This window comes from Tetrao urogallus (genome assembly GCF_951394365.1).
Source record: "Tetrao urogallus genome assembly, chromosome: 5".
NCBI classification, from domain to species: Eukaryota; Metazoa; Chordata; class Aves; order Galliformes; family Phasianidae; genus Tetrao; species Tetrao urogallus.
In genome coordinates, this window is record NC_136818.1 from 62741253 (window position 1) to 62755685 (window position 14433).

At 47.6% G+C, this 14433-nt stretch overlaps 1 protein-coding gene across 1 annotated transcript; it reads left to right on the forward strand.

Moving 5' to 3' along the window:
* Nucleotides 1-9345: 9345 nt before the first annotated feature.
* FOXI2 (forkhead box I2) lies at nucleotides 9346-10011 on the forward strand (the record flags this gene model as incomplete). Its single annotated transcript, XM_079535954.1, has 2 exons — nucleotides 9346-9754; nucleotides 9851-10011. 2 exons carry the CDS (start codon nucleotides 9346-9348, stop codon nucleotides 10009-10011), a joined length of 570 nt encoding a protein of 189 aa, XP_079392080.1.
* Between the last annotated feature and the right edge of the window lie 4422 nt (nucleotides 10012-14433).

Genomic DNA, 14433 nt, shown 5'->3' on the forward strand with positions numbered 1-14433 from the left:
ACAGCAGTCATTTCACTTAGTGCTGCCCCTTGAAATGCATTTAGCAGCACTGAATAGAACAAGTTGAGAAGGTTATGCATAATATGCATAGATCAATTTCCATGCATTGTTTAACCTACTAAATCTAATTCTCTTTTCCACCCACTACTCAATTTAATTTCCATGCATATAATGGATGGAATACAACACTCCCATGCCAGAGGCTAGCAGAAAGTCCAGGTAGAGGTCAGGTGAATGTCTGGAAACAAAACAAATTACAGGGACTGCTGATTGCTTTATTACAGCTTGTATCATCTTGTTTATAGAAGAAATAACTTCTCAAGTGATTGTTGATGATTTTTAAATGTTTTCACATTGTTGAGGTAACAGAATTGCTGTCATGATGAAAGAGAAACATAACACAACCTCTGCATGTCCTTGTAAAATTTCAGTGGTTTCTTGGTGACAACCACAGTAATTAAAGCTGGAAAAAAGAACAGTATGCAAACCATTTGCACTGAGTCATAGCATGCAAATATTTTCCTTTTCAATTTGAGCTAGCATGAGTTTGGGCTCTGCCAGAAAGCTGCTTGGTGTGCTTTTGTCATGGGTGGTGACTGCTTGGTTTTGTGCAATGCAAGAGGGAAAACAATGCAATTTGGGGTTTTTCTTTTGAGGAGTTGCTCAAAATCTACTGGGGGGAAAAAAAATCTAGGAAGACATTTTCACTTTTTCAAGAATAAAGATTTACATTTCTCAGTTCAGAAGTCGACTGTCATGTTTTCCCCCCCTTTGTACTCTCAGGAAAGTGGAAGAGCAGTGGAAACTCCTCATGTACACACTGGCACAGGTTGCCCAAGGAGGCTGTGGATGCCCCATCCCTGCAGGCATTCAAGGCCAGGCTGGATGTGGCTCTGGGCAGCCTGGGCTGCTGGTTGGTGACCTGCACACAGCAGGGGGTTGGAACTGGATGAGCACTGTGCTCCTTTGCAACCCAGGCCATTCTGTGGTTCTGTGTAAAAACTTTACAGTGGTAACATGCAGTACACCACTGGACTCAGAAGCCTCCAGGTGTGAGTGGGTTTCCATCATGCACTGACTGCAAAACAAGGGTAGGATGCATTAGATTTATCTCTCAGTTTACAGATGAAATAGAGCTGTTTTAAGCTCTATTAGTAATCTCACAGTCTTTCATCAGCCATGTGGGTAAATAATTGCCTGCCCATGGGTTTCTCTAGGCTCAAGATGGTGTGATGCTGAGGGTAATCACAGCAAGGGCATTTTCTAACCTGAATTCAGTTTGGCAGGTTCCCTGGCACGTGCATGTACCAAGTTTTCCTTCACCTGCAGGCCAGCTTGGTCCTGTAGGACATCAAAACTCATCAGGGCCATCCCCTGCCTCGTCAGCAGGGTAAATCAGCCCATGAACCTGTAAAGCAAAGACATGCTGAGATGGAGCATCCTCCTGCAATGAGCCTGTGTTGTTCACTGTGGGGCTGTGCTGCCACAGGGGAATGCATCATCCCAGTAGCTCCTCTCTGAGATACGATGGCCATACATTAGCACAAGAGTATCGTATATTACCTGAGAGAGCTGTAGCTCTCACACCACATTACGCCAATCCATCACTGAAGCAAGCTGTTGCTTTAATGATATATTAGTGTAATAATCTGAGCAGGGCATACCAATGATATATTACTCCAAAGATGGCACCATTTTATGGAAGCTAGGTTCCAGGAAGATATTCAGTGTAATTATAGGCTGCTGGCTGACTTCTAGTGGCAAGAAAGTCAGCCAGCGTACCCAGGATACAGTGGGAACTGCTTTCCCAGTTGGGGTTGGAATCGCCAGTATAGAAATTTCTGTTCATCTGGTGGTGAATGTTCTCTTCTCTTAGCTGCAGTGAGTCGTTTTAAACCTGTGCTGGTCACTTGGTGGAAAGGTCTAGATAGCAGTTACCCTAGGAATCCCTCTTAGTACAGAGCAGCTTCTTCCTAGGCCCAAGTTTCTGTTTCTGCTGTTCTCTATGAATAGTTCTTCCATTCTGTGATTTGCATTAGGACAAGGATAACTATTTCTTGTAACTCACCCTTAGAAATAATCTACATTTATCTTTGGTTTGTGTCATGCTGTGAGACTTTGGTGCACTGATGGTGAGATGTCACTTGTAGCAGCTCAGTAAATATGGGAAAAGGTGAATTTTGCCCTCTTGACTATTTGATTGGTAAGAATGCATTTTATCACCAGAAGAAAACTGCTTGCCAAATATTACACATTTATAACAGTCACTGTACTTTTGCAGCATACAGTTGGCACTGTTAGATCCCAGCTTTCCAAATCCCTGCTCATCTTGGCTTTTTACAGGAGCAAATTTAATCGTTCCTCAGGAGAACAAAATTAAAGCATTCGAATAGAGGGAAAACAACCAACCAACCAACCATAGGTTGTAGAAAATGATCAGGTGAACAACACTTCTTGTTGCCTCTGACTTCTGTGAGGCAGTGAGCTGCGTTTCTGACCTGGATGTGATCTTACAGGGGTTGGCACACCGCAGCACCAGGAGGAGAATAGAGCTGAGCATCGCCTTTCAAACGAAGGGCGATAGAATAATGGAACAGCCTGGGGGAGGCTTTAGCTCCTTTGATACTGATTTTATTTTTTATTTTTCCCCCCCAAATGGACGCATGAACTTATGTTTAACGTTATAATACCTATAATAATAATTAAATTGCCAGTGCTTCTCTCCAAGGTCTCGAAGTGACTTCACAGACAATTAGTCCCGCGAGGCTCTAAGTATTAACGCCGTCCTTTGTGCGGATGAGATCTGAAGGAAAAAGAGCCTAATTGGCTGAACAAAACCCATTAAAGTAAATGGGATGTAGGACCTGTGACTTTGAGTCTGCTGGCAGTGACTCGGAGCAGCAGCGTGCTGACATCCCCAGCCCTTCTCCATCCATCTTTCTCTCGGGCTCTGGTGCTACAAATATCTGGTATAGAAGAGGAGGGACAGGAGTCACTCTGTCAGTATAGAAAGAGAAGGAAAAGCCTTTGGAGAGGTGAGGAAGTGGGCTTTGTGGGATGTCAGGACCATAGTGCAGCTGATGTAAAAGCATTTTTCTCTGAAGTAACGTGCCTGGCTCTTTCTGTAAGATACACTTCAGAGAACAATTGATCTTGTTTCTTAGCAGTTACACCATATACAGAGAAGTACAGCCTAAAGTAAATAAATCTATATGCCATATAGCCAGGATCATATTTTCCAAAGCAAAATCGTAGACTTGCTGAACCACAAACATGATCTTAAGGTGATTTTTACAAGAAGCAATGGCCTAAAACTTGACCATAGGAAGTTCCATGCAAACGTGTGGAAGAACTTCTTTATAGTAAGGGTGATGGATCACTGGTAAAGGTTGCCCAGAGAGGTGGTGGAGTCTCCTTCTATGGCGATATTGAAGACCTGTCTGGTTGCCTACCTGTGTGATCTATTGTAGGGATCTGCTTTAGTATGACGTTTGGACTGGATGGACTCTTGAGGTTCCTTCCAACCCCTGCAACTCCATGATTTTCAATCGCTGGAATCTTTGCAGGAATTGCACATACAAAATGCATTATATTAATTTACTTTGCCCTGGGGGACCGTAATTTTTTATTCATCCTTAAAGTTATTTGCTTGCAATTTGTATTTTTATCACATTGGAAAGTGTAATAGAGAGCCTAAAAACATTCTAAACCCCCAGCAACTCCGATCAGCCCCTAGCTCGCTTTCAGCTGTGCACAGCTTCAAACCATCCAACAGCTGCCTGACTTCTGAAACGCAGCTGAGTTTCAGGAGCCTGGTTATCCCTTCCCTGTGCTTTGGCTGGCAAGTTATAGCTGTTCATAATGTGCAATATCAAAAATCTCCTTTCACTGAGGTTTTTCTTAGGGTTAAATACCTTTGCACAGGAGCAAACTGGTTTTTTGCAAGGCAACAAATCCCTCTTAGTAATGTGTTGGAGACAGGGCAGCCAGTAGTAGAAGGTTATGAACCTGGAAGTGCTAACATTGCTCTATGTGTCAATGAAGTTGGATGCTTTTTAAATGTGGATTTGTTTATGTAACAGCTTGAAAATGAAGACTTAAAGGTGAGCAGTTAAAAGTACAAATGCTGTTAAGCAAATCTGTCGGTAAGAGGACCGGCATAAAACTTGATACTGCATACTGAAAGCAGGTGAGCTTGGGCTCCAAGCAACATTCAGAGTCACTTGAGAGCAATTGGTTGGTGCTAAAGTGAATGTATCTTTCAAAGAAACATAAACAGCCAGCAGAGAATGAAGCTGTCTTACAGCTCCAGCTGCCCCCAGAGGAAGCCAGGAGCCTGCAAGGCTCCCCTCAGTGCCCTTCCATTGGATCTTAGAATCTTTAAAGCTGGAAGTGTCTGCTAGGATCCCCAGCCCACCCCATGGTGCCCACATCCCTCAGTGCCACATCCCCATGGCTCTGCAACACCTCCAGGGATGGTGACCCCACCAGTCCCTGGGCAGCTGTGCCAATGCCCAACTGCTCTTTTGGAGAAGATCAGCAGGAAAAGGACAAGGAGCCAAAGATGCTCCTCCCAGTCACTCCCAAGAAGAAGTTTCCCATTATTTTGCTGAGCTTTGGGAGGAAACCAGAACAGGGATGGCTGAGCAGCTCCCCTCCCCACCCAGCTCACGGGCTCCTGGCTGGCAACGCGCCCCGTGTTCTCTTTGATGGATGGCCTTCCCAGCCTGGGAAATAAATGGGCTTTGTCCACAGTCCAGCACAGTGAGTCTCAGCCCATTTGAGAATAAATCACAACGCATGATGTAAACACTTAGGCTTTCAAAAACAAAACAGGTCCTCAAGGAGACATGTTCTGCAATGTCTTTCCATTAAACATGAGTTTTGCAGTAATTAATAGCCTGCTTAGTAATGGAAGCAAAAAAATAAAAAGGGTTTCTCAAGGGGTTTCTTCGCACTCTATCGCAGCAGGACGAGATGCTCACAACTTGCTGCCCCTTGTGCAGTGGAACAGCTGCAGGGCAGCCCATGTTTGACACCGATCTCCTGTTTAGACCAGGTGAGTGATGAAAAGATGTGCCTTGGAAAAGCAGAATGTTGCAACCTGCTTGTTGCCTGTATGACCATAACCATTTCCCTTCTGAAGGGAGCACACACAGGATGTTGTGACACACGTGCACAAATGGTGATGCTCCAGTTCCCCACACAGCAGTAGTTCCCCCTGGCAATGCCACCAGTAGAGACCACAGCATTTCAGGGAGGTGGTTGGAGCTCTGTGACACTTCGGTGTGCTTTCTGTGCTCAGTGTGGACAACGAATACTTTGGTTTCTCCATTCTTGCTGTCTCAACCACAGGAACTGCCTTGCTGCTGAAGTGGGGGGTGCATATCCCTTCCCTTTAGGTGCTAACGTATGGGAGATCTGTACTAAGGGGCATATATCCTAAATAAGCAGTCTCCTTATGTGTCATTAATGATATTCTTTGCATAAAATTCATGAAACAATAATTCTTCACTTATTTTTCCTCAACCCAGGCAATGTTACGCTTCCAGAATTCAAGAGACCAAGGATGCTCCATATCAATAGATCTGAACACCATTAACTCAAAGGGATCTTTCTATGTGGGATCGCTAATGAGCTGAAATAAAATAAGAAGTAAAAGTGAAAGATAAAGTGTTTAGTGGACAAAAGAAGATCAGTGCTTGAATGCGTGTTTCACTTTCTCATAGACAGACTTTCTGAATAGTTAGACTGAAAGAAAACATAATGAAGGAATGTGTGATCTTACCACACTGTGAGGGCATTAGTGCTGTTTGTGCTGATGCTTTTGCTGCCCAAACCTTTGGTGTATGCAAAGTCTATTGCTTTGAAATGCAAATAATGGAAAAAAAATGCATACAACATTTAAAGACTGCTTACAAGAGTGGATAGTGATAGGATGAGGGGGAATGGCCTTAAACTGAGACAGGGGAGGTTGGGTATTAGGAGGAAGTTTTTCAGCCAGAGGGTGGTGAGGCACTGGCACAGGTTGCCCAAGGAGGCTGTGGATGCCCCATCCCTGCAGGCATTCAAGGCCAGGCTGGATGTGGCTCTGGGCAGCCTGGGCTGCTGGTTGGTGACCTGCACACAGCAGGGGGTTGGAACTGGATGAGCACTGTGCTCCTTTGCAACCCAGGCCATTTTGTGATCCTATGACATTTCTCTTGTGCAATGTGGCTGCAGAAAAGTGTTGCCTGAGCTCTTGTGAGTTGGAGAGTTAACTAAATTAGAATATGTTGTGCAATCTAAATATGGCAGTCTCCAGCAGATTTGTCTTCCTATGAGATACATATTTCATGTTTAAATTATCTGAATTCTAATTTTAGAGTTAATAGAGTTAATTGCCATAGGCCAATTGTCTCAAGCTTGATTGGCTCGAAAAATGTCCATTAGTTAGATAATAATTGTCACAGCAAACGAGCAGAGCTGCCTTAAGTCCAAAGTAATGTTTGGGTGGGCATTCATGGTGTCTGATGGATTTCCTTCTGTTTTGCTATGATCCGAGTAGTTCACCTCCAGTTATTTGCTGTTTCTCACTGTATTTATATGTCAGCTGCTCCCACTTCCTTATAGTTGAAACAATTAGGGTGGCTGGTAGTGGTATTTGATATGGGATCTATCACACTTCTTTTCTGCTGTGGTTTTGGGGCATGGAGTAGTTTTCAAGGTTGTAATTTCAAGGTATGAGAAATAAATATGGGGGAAAAAAAAATAGTAGCGTTGATATAGAGTGCCCTGAGATTCAGTGTGGTGGCTTTGCTCCTCTGAAGCTGCTCTGCTGAGAGGGAGGCGGGCTTCCTCCTGCCTTCTGCAGGCTGGGTCTTGTGCATGCAATCATAGAATCCTTAGTTGGAAGAGACCTCTGGAGGCCATCCAGCCCAACTCCCCTGCAGTGCACAAGGACACCACAGCTCCAGCAGGTTGCCCAGAGTCTGATCCAGCCTGGCCTTGAAGTCTCCATGGATGGGGCACCCACCACATCTCTGGGCAGCCTGTTCCAGTGCCTCACCACCCTCATCAGAAAAGACTTTTTCCTTATACCCAACCTAAATCTGCCCTCTTTATGCTTGAAACCATTTCCCCTCGTCCTATCACAGCTGGCCCTGCTGAAGAACCTGCTCGCTTCTTTCCCTTAAGTTCCCCTTCAGATGTTGAAGTGACCTTTCGTTACAGGTGTTGTGACCTTTTAAGCCACCTTACCAAGAGAATAAGGGGCAAGTGGTGCCCACATACAGCACTAATTATGGAAGTGCAGGTGACAGGGTGGCCACGAGCGGTTGTCACCCACCACCCCACACACCTGGGAGCAGGCTGGACCTGGCAGTAATGATGCCTTTAGCAAGCCAATTAAGCCGTGCTACTTGATGAGGATGTACTACACAGCTTGCAAACGACACGGGGTCAGCAGTGCTTCTGTCTCTCACGCTTGCTTGTTAGCACACCTCATTTCTCGGGCTTTAAGCCGCCTAATTGGATGTTGCGGCGGCGGGAGGAGGGAGGAAGGTGGGAGTACTGAGGGGAAAAGCAGCTCCTGGAGCTCATCAGCCGCGATGATCGCTAGATGGCATTGCAAGCACACCGTTACCAGCGATGGGCTGGCGGCTGGGGATGGGGATCGAAACGGAGCTGGGGTTGGGGCTGGAGATCGGAATGGGGCAGGGCTGGGGTTGGGGCTCAGTTTAAGGCCTGGATTGACTATAACCACAGAACAGCCAAGGATGCTCCTCGGTCACGCTGTCATCATGCTTTTTATCATGAGATTTTGGTGAAACTCTAAAGGAAGAGAAGAGCAAAAGTTGTAAAACGATACACTTCTCATAACAAGAACTACTTTTTCCCATGGGTTCCATATCATGAAGCAGGCAAGGAGTTACGTTTGGGTAAGACTGCTGCTTTCTGATACAGAGTTTTTGTGAAACAAGCAGTCAGTGCCACCAAACACATTGTGCATGAGGATTTTCATGCCCTGTGGTGTCAGCTCTACTATGGAAGGCAGAAGGTAATGAGCTCCCTGTAGCAGTGACACAGAACACATTGTGACCTGAGAAGCGGGAGCAACCCTGAGAGCCCTTTGGGCTGTGCATCAGTGTGGGATCAGCCAGAGAAGGGAAGATAAATAAAGGCAGTGTCTGGGGGTGGATTGCTGAACTAATTTCATTGCAGCAGGTCCTTTACTTTGCAAATAGGCTTGGCATAAGCCTAGTACCTATGTGGGTGCTTAAAGTGGGCCATAATGCTAATACAGATGTATGTAAATGGGTTATAACACTTGTGTCTCTATACAATGTAGGTTATAACCCTCCTGCCCCAGGGCATAAACTATCCACTGCCCTCCATTAGGAAGCAATCTGACCCCCACAGCAATTCTTGCATCTCCTCTGAGAATCTCCCAGCGAAAGCACATGGGATCAGACAGAGCTGCCAGGGGAATGTGAATATTAGGCACACAAAGGGTACAGTGTATGGTTTAGAAATAGTTCAAACATAAGCATGCTGCTCAAAGTGCAAAGATCTACTGGTACAGGTATGGGAAGCCACCTCAGCTATTTGAATTCCCTACCATGGTCAGGAGCCCATTCACCTTTACCTCTCTATAACTATGACTGCTGCTAAATCCATGCCTTATTTCTGTATGTCTCGGGAATGGTGTGAAATTTCTAAAAGATGGATGGATTCTAAAGCGAGAGAATGTTCAGAAGTGCAACTGAAAATCGAGTTTTTATCAATTTACATCTTCTGGCAGAGAAGAACAATTGTAGATGATTTCCTTCTCACTGCTTTATCAGTAGGAAAAGCATAACCCAAAAGAATGTTGTTACAGGGGAACGAGAGATGCAGAAGCAAAGTGCTTATAGGATGTCAGGCACGTGGGTTGGCATCGACCAAAGCAGAGTACAAATTCAGCCCGAAGTTTACTACCAGCAGTACGAAATGAAAGCAGTTCCTGCTCTCGCAGCAGGGTGAGCAGACAGCCCCCGTTCATCGGCGTGCCGCAGCTCTGCCTGGTGCTGGGGGGCAACCTGCGGGTGGGCACGGCTCCAATTCGGGATATTCAGCGTTAGGAGCTCACGTGCCTTCGTGGCAATCCTAGCAGGGGCACGGCAGGGTGCGGAGGGAGGGGTCTCCGGGGGAGCGGACACGCGTGGGGCGGGGGCGGCCCTCCCGCAGCCGGGCTCGGGGCAGCGCGGTGCTGGCGGAGGGGCCGCGGGCGCTATTTAAGCGGGCGGGGTGCGGCCGCGCCGTCGGGGCAGGCGGCTCGGTGCCGGGCTGAGCTCGGTGCCGGGCTGAGCTCGGTGCCGCCGGAGCATGCACGCCTTCGGGCCTCCCGCCGAGCCGCCCCTCGCCCGGGAGCTGCTGGACGCGGCTCTCCGCCCACCCGCCGGCGGTCCGTACGCGTGGCTCGGCGGCCCCGCCGCCCCCTACCCGCCCGCCGCTCCGTTCCCACCGCCGTGCCCCGAGCGGGGCTGGACGTCGCCGCTCCCGCAGCACGAGGGGCCCCGCCCGGCACGGCCGCCCTACTCGTATTCGGCGCTCATCGCCATGGCCATCCACAGCGCGCCGGGCCGACGGAGGACCCTCAGCCAGATCTACCAATACGTGGCCGAGAATTTCCCTTTCTACAAGAAGAGCAAGGCGGGCTGGCAGAACTCCATCCGACACAACCTGTCCCTCAACGACTGCTTCAGGAAGGTCCCGCGGGACGAGGATGACCCGGGTAAGGCGGAGGGTGAGGACGGGGCGGGCGGAGCGGTGCTGCCCGTGGGTCGGGGCCGGAGCGATGGGCGCCGCACCTTTCCTCTCCCTTCTGCAGGTAAAGGCAACTACTGGACGCTGGACCCCAACTGCGAGAAAATGTTCGATAACGGCAACTTCAGAAGGAAGAGGAAGAGGCGTCCGGAGGCTGGAGACAGCGGTGGGGCCGCGGGGGGCCCCCGTGTGAGCGCAGCCCCCGGGCACGGCCAGATGCACTGAGGTGGAGGAGGAAGGAGTGTTTTTGCGATGCGTAACTGTACATTTCTGTAGGTCTATAAATAGAGAGATGAGAGAAGGAGTGGGATGTGTGTGTGCTTAGGGTGAAATGAAGGCGGGAGGGCTGTGGGAAGCGCTCCCTGTTGGGACTCAAAAGCATCCAACGCACGAGTCATGGTGGAACATTCATAGAATGGTTTGAGTTGGAAAGGACCTCTAAAGGCTGTCTGGTGCCACCCCCTGCGGTGTACAGGGACACCCACAGCTCCATCAGGTGCTCACAGCCCAGCTCCTGACCTTGGGTGTCTGCAGGGACCGCTGCCACCTCTCTAGGCAGCCCATGCAGTGCCTCACTGCCCTCTCATATCCAGTCTAAACTTCCCATCTTTTAGTTTGAAACCACTTCACCTTGACCTATCGCAACAGATGCTGCTGCTAAAGAGTTTGTCCCCTTCTTTCTTGCAGCCCCCCATTAGCTACTGAAAGGAATCACCATGATGTGAGCTGGGTGGGATGGTGGCTTTCCCTTCCCCTTGACAAGAGCAGCCTATCCCAGCCCTGCCCGCTTACCTCCTGTCCCATGGATGCCCAAGGTGCTTTCCTCTCCTCTGTCCAGGTGTGCAGCTGGGATGCCCTCACTGCAAGGCACAGCTCTCAGTTGTGGTTGGGGTGGTGTTGGGCTCACTGAGTGGGGAGGGACAGCGGGACGCGCCCCTGGAGCTGGGCATGGCGTGTGGGGCAGCCAGCCCCACATCCTCTATGGCATTTCTGAATAAAACCCCTTTATTTTCCCAAACACAAAAGATGATCTTTGTGTCAGCCCGTGGAGCTGATGATAATTTATCCAAGGAATTTCAGATTTAATCGAGCATCCAAAATGATGCCGGATCCCTGCTGAGGAGCCCTTTAATTGCTGGGTTTGCTGCTGGCCCCCACGATGAGTGCTTGCAGGATGCTGACAGCCTGCGGTGCGCGTGTCCCCGTGCAGACCGAGCTGTTTGTTTAAAATGCCTCTGGTTTACCCACTTTGTCACACAGACATGGAGTTTCTGTACCTTTACGAAGCCTCAAAACGATGCGACATCTGCATTTTTATTGAATATCTGAAACAAGAGGATTTTGGCCACCTGCTCAGGGTGTGCTTCCCCTGCCCAGCTTTCTGTTTGTTCTTTGGGTGTCGTGGAGTTTGAAGAAAACCAAACTGAGTTCTATAACCTGTCGCCTTTCCCTTCTGGTTCTGTGTCCTCCATCCCACTCCTTGCTTAGGACAAAAATTTCTCTAACAACAGTGTTACTGCTGTGGTTGTTAGGAAAACACCCCTGAAACAGAAAGCTAGGGTGGTATTTTTTCCATTATAAGGGAACTGGCCAAAAGACAGAGTAAGCAAACTGCATGAAGCCATAAACTGTGTTGGAAATGCAAATCCCTGGTAGAGAGCCAGCTGTGTGATCAAAGCTTTTGATGGTCCATTCAGTAGTAAGTAGGATTACAAAACTTCTGGTTCGCAAATATCCAAATTCAGTAGACTGTAAGTAAAGGCAATAGGCAACTGTACTCATCAGTCAAAATCCCATGTGATTTTTATGCAGTCAGATTTCCTTTTCTGCTGTTTGTAAAAACAGCAACTCCAGAGTTGCTTTTAAGGTATTCCAGGTATAACCTGCTTGTTTATGTCATTATTTTCCAGCAAGAAGACATTTAAATTGTACCTCCTATTTCTTTGGAGAATGATACTTGAGACTTGAAGCTCCCATTTCGGCAGGGTAACTTCCAGGTCCTGCATGACAGGGAGCAAGGGATGTTAGTTTGGTGATCAGCTGCATTTCAGGCTCCTTTTTTCCAGGTGGCTGAGGGTTGTGCTCAGTGGGTCATGCAGAGAGCGAAGAGGAAGGAGCCTTTTGTCTTTGCAACAAAAAAGGATGTTAAAAATTTGTGAATTTAGTGATGAAAATAAGTATGTGTTTCAGTCTGCTTGGGGCAGAAAAGTGGCAATGCCCCTAAGTAAAGGCATCAGGTGACAAAGCTCTGCTCAGTCATAGAATCATAGAATGGCGTGAGTTGAAAAGGACCACAATGATCATCTGGTTCCAGCCCCCTGCTATGTGCAGGCTTGCCAACCAGCAGCCCAGGCTGCCCAGAGCCACATCCAGCCTGGCCTCGAATACCTCCAGGGATGGGGCATCCACAGCCTCCTTGGGCATCCTGTTCCATGCTCTCAACAGGGCAGCTGTGGGCTGGAGGGAAAAAGGCTGCCAATAGAGTGATGTGCTGTGGTCAAACTTTGCTTGGACCTGGTGTCCCATAGGTGTGCAACAGCACAGCATCCTGTGAGACGTGTCCTGCTGTGACACACAAAGTGATTTGCTGCTGATTTCATATGGCTCAAGCTTCTGACAGCCTTCTGAGCCTCCCCACACTCCCAAACACACTCTATGGCCAAAGTCACACTCTGCAGTGCCAACCCAACCAGACTGATTTAGCTTGAGAAGACCTGCAGGAGTTCCTCTGCTTTGTGCAAGAGGGACACAACTGCACACACAGCAGGATGGCCCACACAGAGCAAGACTGAGTGTTTGCAATGCAGTTAAACCAGAGCGTGCTGGAGGCCTGGACTTACACTAATATGCAATGGAAATGTTAGGAACTTACGTACTTGATGGCTTGAAATAATTATTCATCCAGCTTCTGTTACGCTTCCTATCTTCTGCTTTTCACAGAGTAGCACTGGCAACAAATGACAACAGCTTTGGAGCACTACTGAGAGCTGAAACTGAGGGCTTAGGCTTTATCCAGCCAGCTTCAGGCCACCGTTTCTTTACCCTCGGGCAGCACGTGGGTCAGTGTAGAAGAAGGGGCTGCTCACAGACAATGGCCATCTTCACGAAGAACAGCCAGGCGTGAGCTGCTTCTCATCCCTGGCACTTCTCCCTGATGAGAGGCATTGGGCAAGGCTGGGAGGGCACAGTGACCTCCTTCCCTCTCCCAGGGGTGCAAGCGATTTCAGTTGCGTGCAAGCAGTGCCTGCGGGGCGTCTGCTGAATTAATGGGAGGAAAGGAAAAGCCTGGTGAGCTCCCAGCACCAACAGGGCTGGCTCTGCAGCCCATGCTGTCTGAGCAGGGCAGAGCAGGAGCTGGAGAGAGAACTTTCATTTTCTATGAAAATTTCCAAATCGTCAGCAATGGTTGATTTACTGAATTTGATTCCTTTTGTTTTAATATTATTTACATCAAAGGCAACAATTCTCTGTTCTTACCAAGAGAAGTCCATAATGAATGCAACCCAAAAGTGGTAAATCAAGTTAATTTCTACTTTTTGTTCCCTTTTCCATCAGGTCTAGCACTTGCATGCAACTCATCGTTACTAACCACTACGATTCCCCTATGCCTTACTGCATCACAACTTTGCTTCCCAGGACTTTTTGGCAAAGCAGGTACTGTCAGGTTCTGTACAGCCGGACTGTTTAGGTGATATCATCACATATCACACTGGATTTTAGTCTGTTCTAAATCTAGGCTCTGCAAACTACATGTTTTGAAGTCGTGTTAATTGGGAGCTCCAGTGGGATTTCTGAGTTCTTGAGGAATTCAGGGTTTCTTACCTCACCTATGATTAAAGACCACTGGGTGGGCTTTCCCTGGGCAACCTGGTCTGGTATTAAATGTGGAGGTTGGTGGCCCTGCATGCAGGAGAGGGGCTGGAGCTTGATGATCCTTGAGATCCCTTCCAACCCAAACCATTCTATGATTCTACGATAAAGATACTTTCCTCACAAATAAATCTCTATGTTGAATCTGAGTTTACGTATTCTAGCCACTGTCTGGCCATCAATCAGACAAGAGCTGAAGGGAAGATGAGACTGGTGTTGGCTTTGGTGGTATGTCCTTAATGGGGATTGCAGTCTCATTAGGCCTTTCTGATGCAGTGTGTGAATGTTACAGGAGTGTGTAATCTTCACGTGCCCCAGTATTCATCTGCCTAAAACCATTAATCTGATCTTTTCAGCAGCTCACAGTAACATTTTTCTTTCAAAATGACAATACGTGACTAAGCTATTTATCTTTTTTTTTTTTTTTTTTTTAAGGAAAGCACTTCTCTCTCATCCATATACCCAGACAGAAGAAGGGAAGATTTTTCACTTGAGCGTGGTTACTGCTGTGCTTGCTGAGTGTTTTCATCCTGCTGTCTCTGTCAACATCTTAGTTCTTTTATGGATGTCAGATTTTGACAGAACTGGTACATTTTGTTTTATTTTCATTGAGATCTTAACTTGCACAGTGCTGCTGCTCAGGCAGGGTCCAAACACACGTTAAACTGAAGTGTTTTCCAGTGTTTTGCTAAGATTAACACATTAATTTTTCTTCAGCCTCATGAAAGCCAATGCAGATGTATCAGCTGTTGAGTAGATGGTTGGTAGTATCATAGA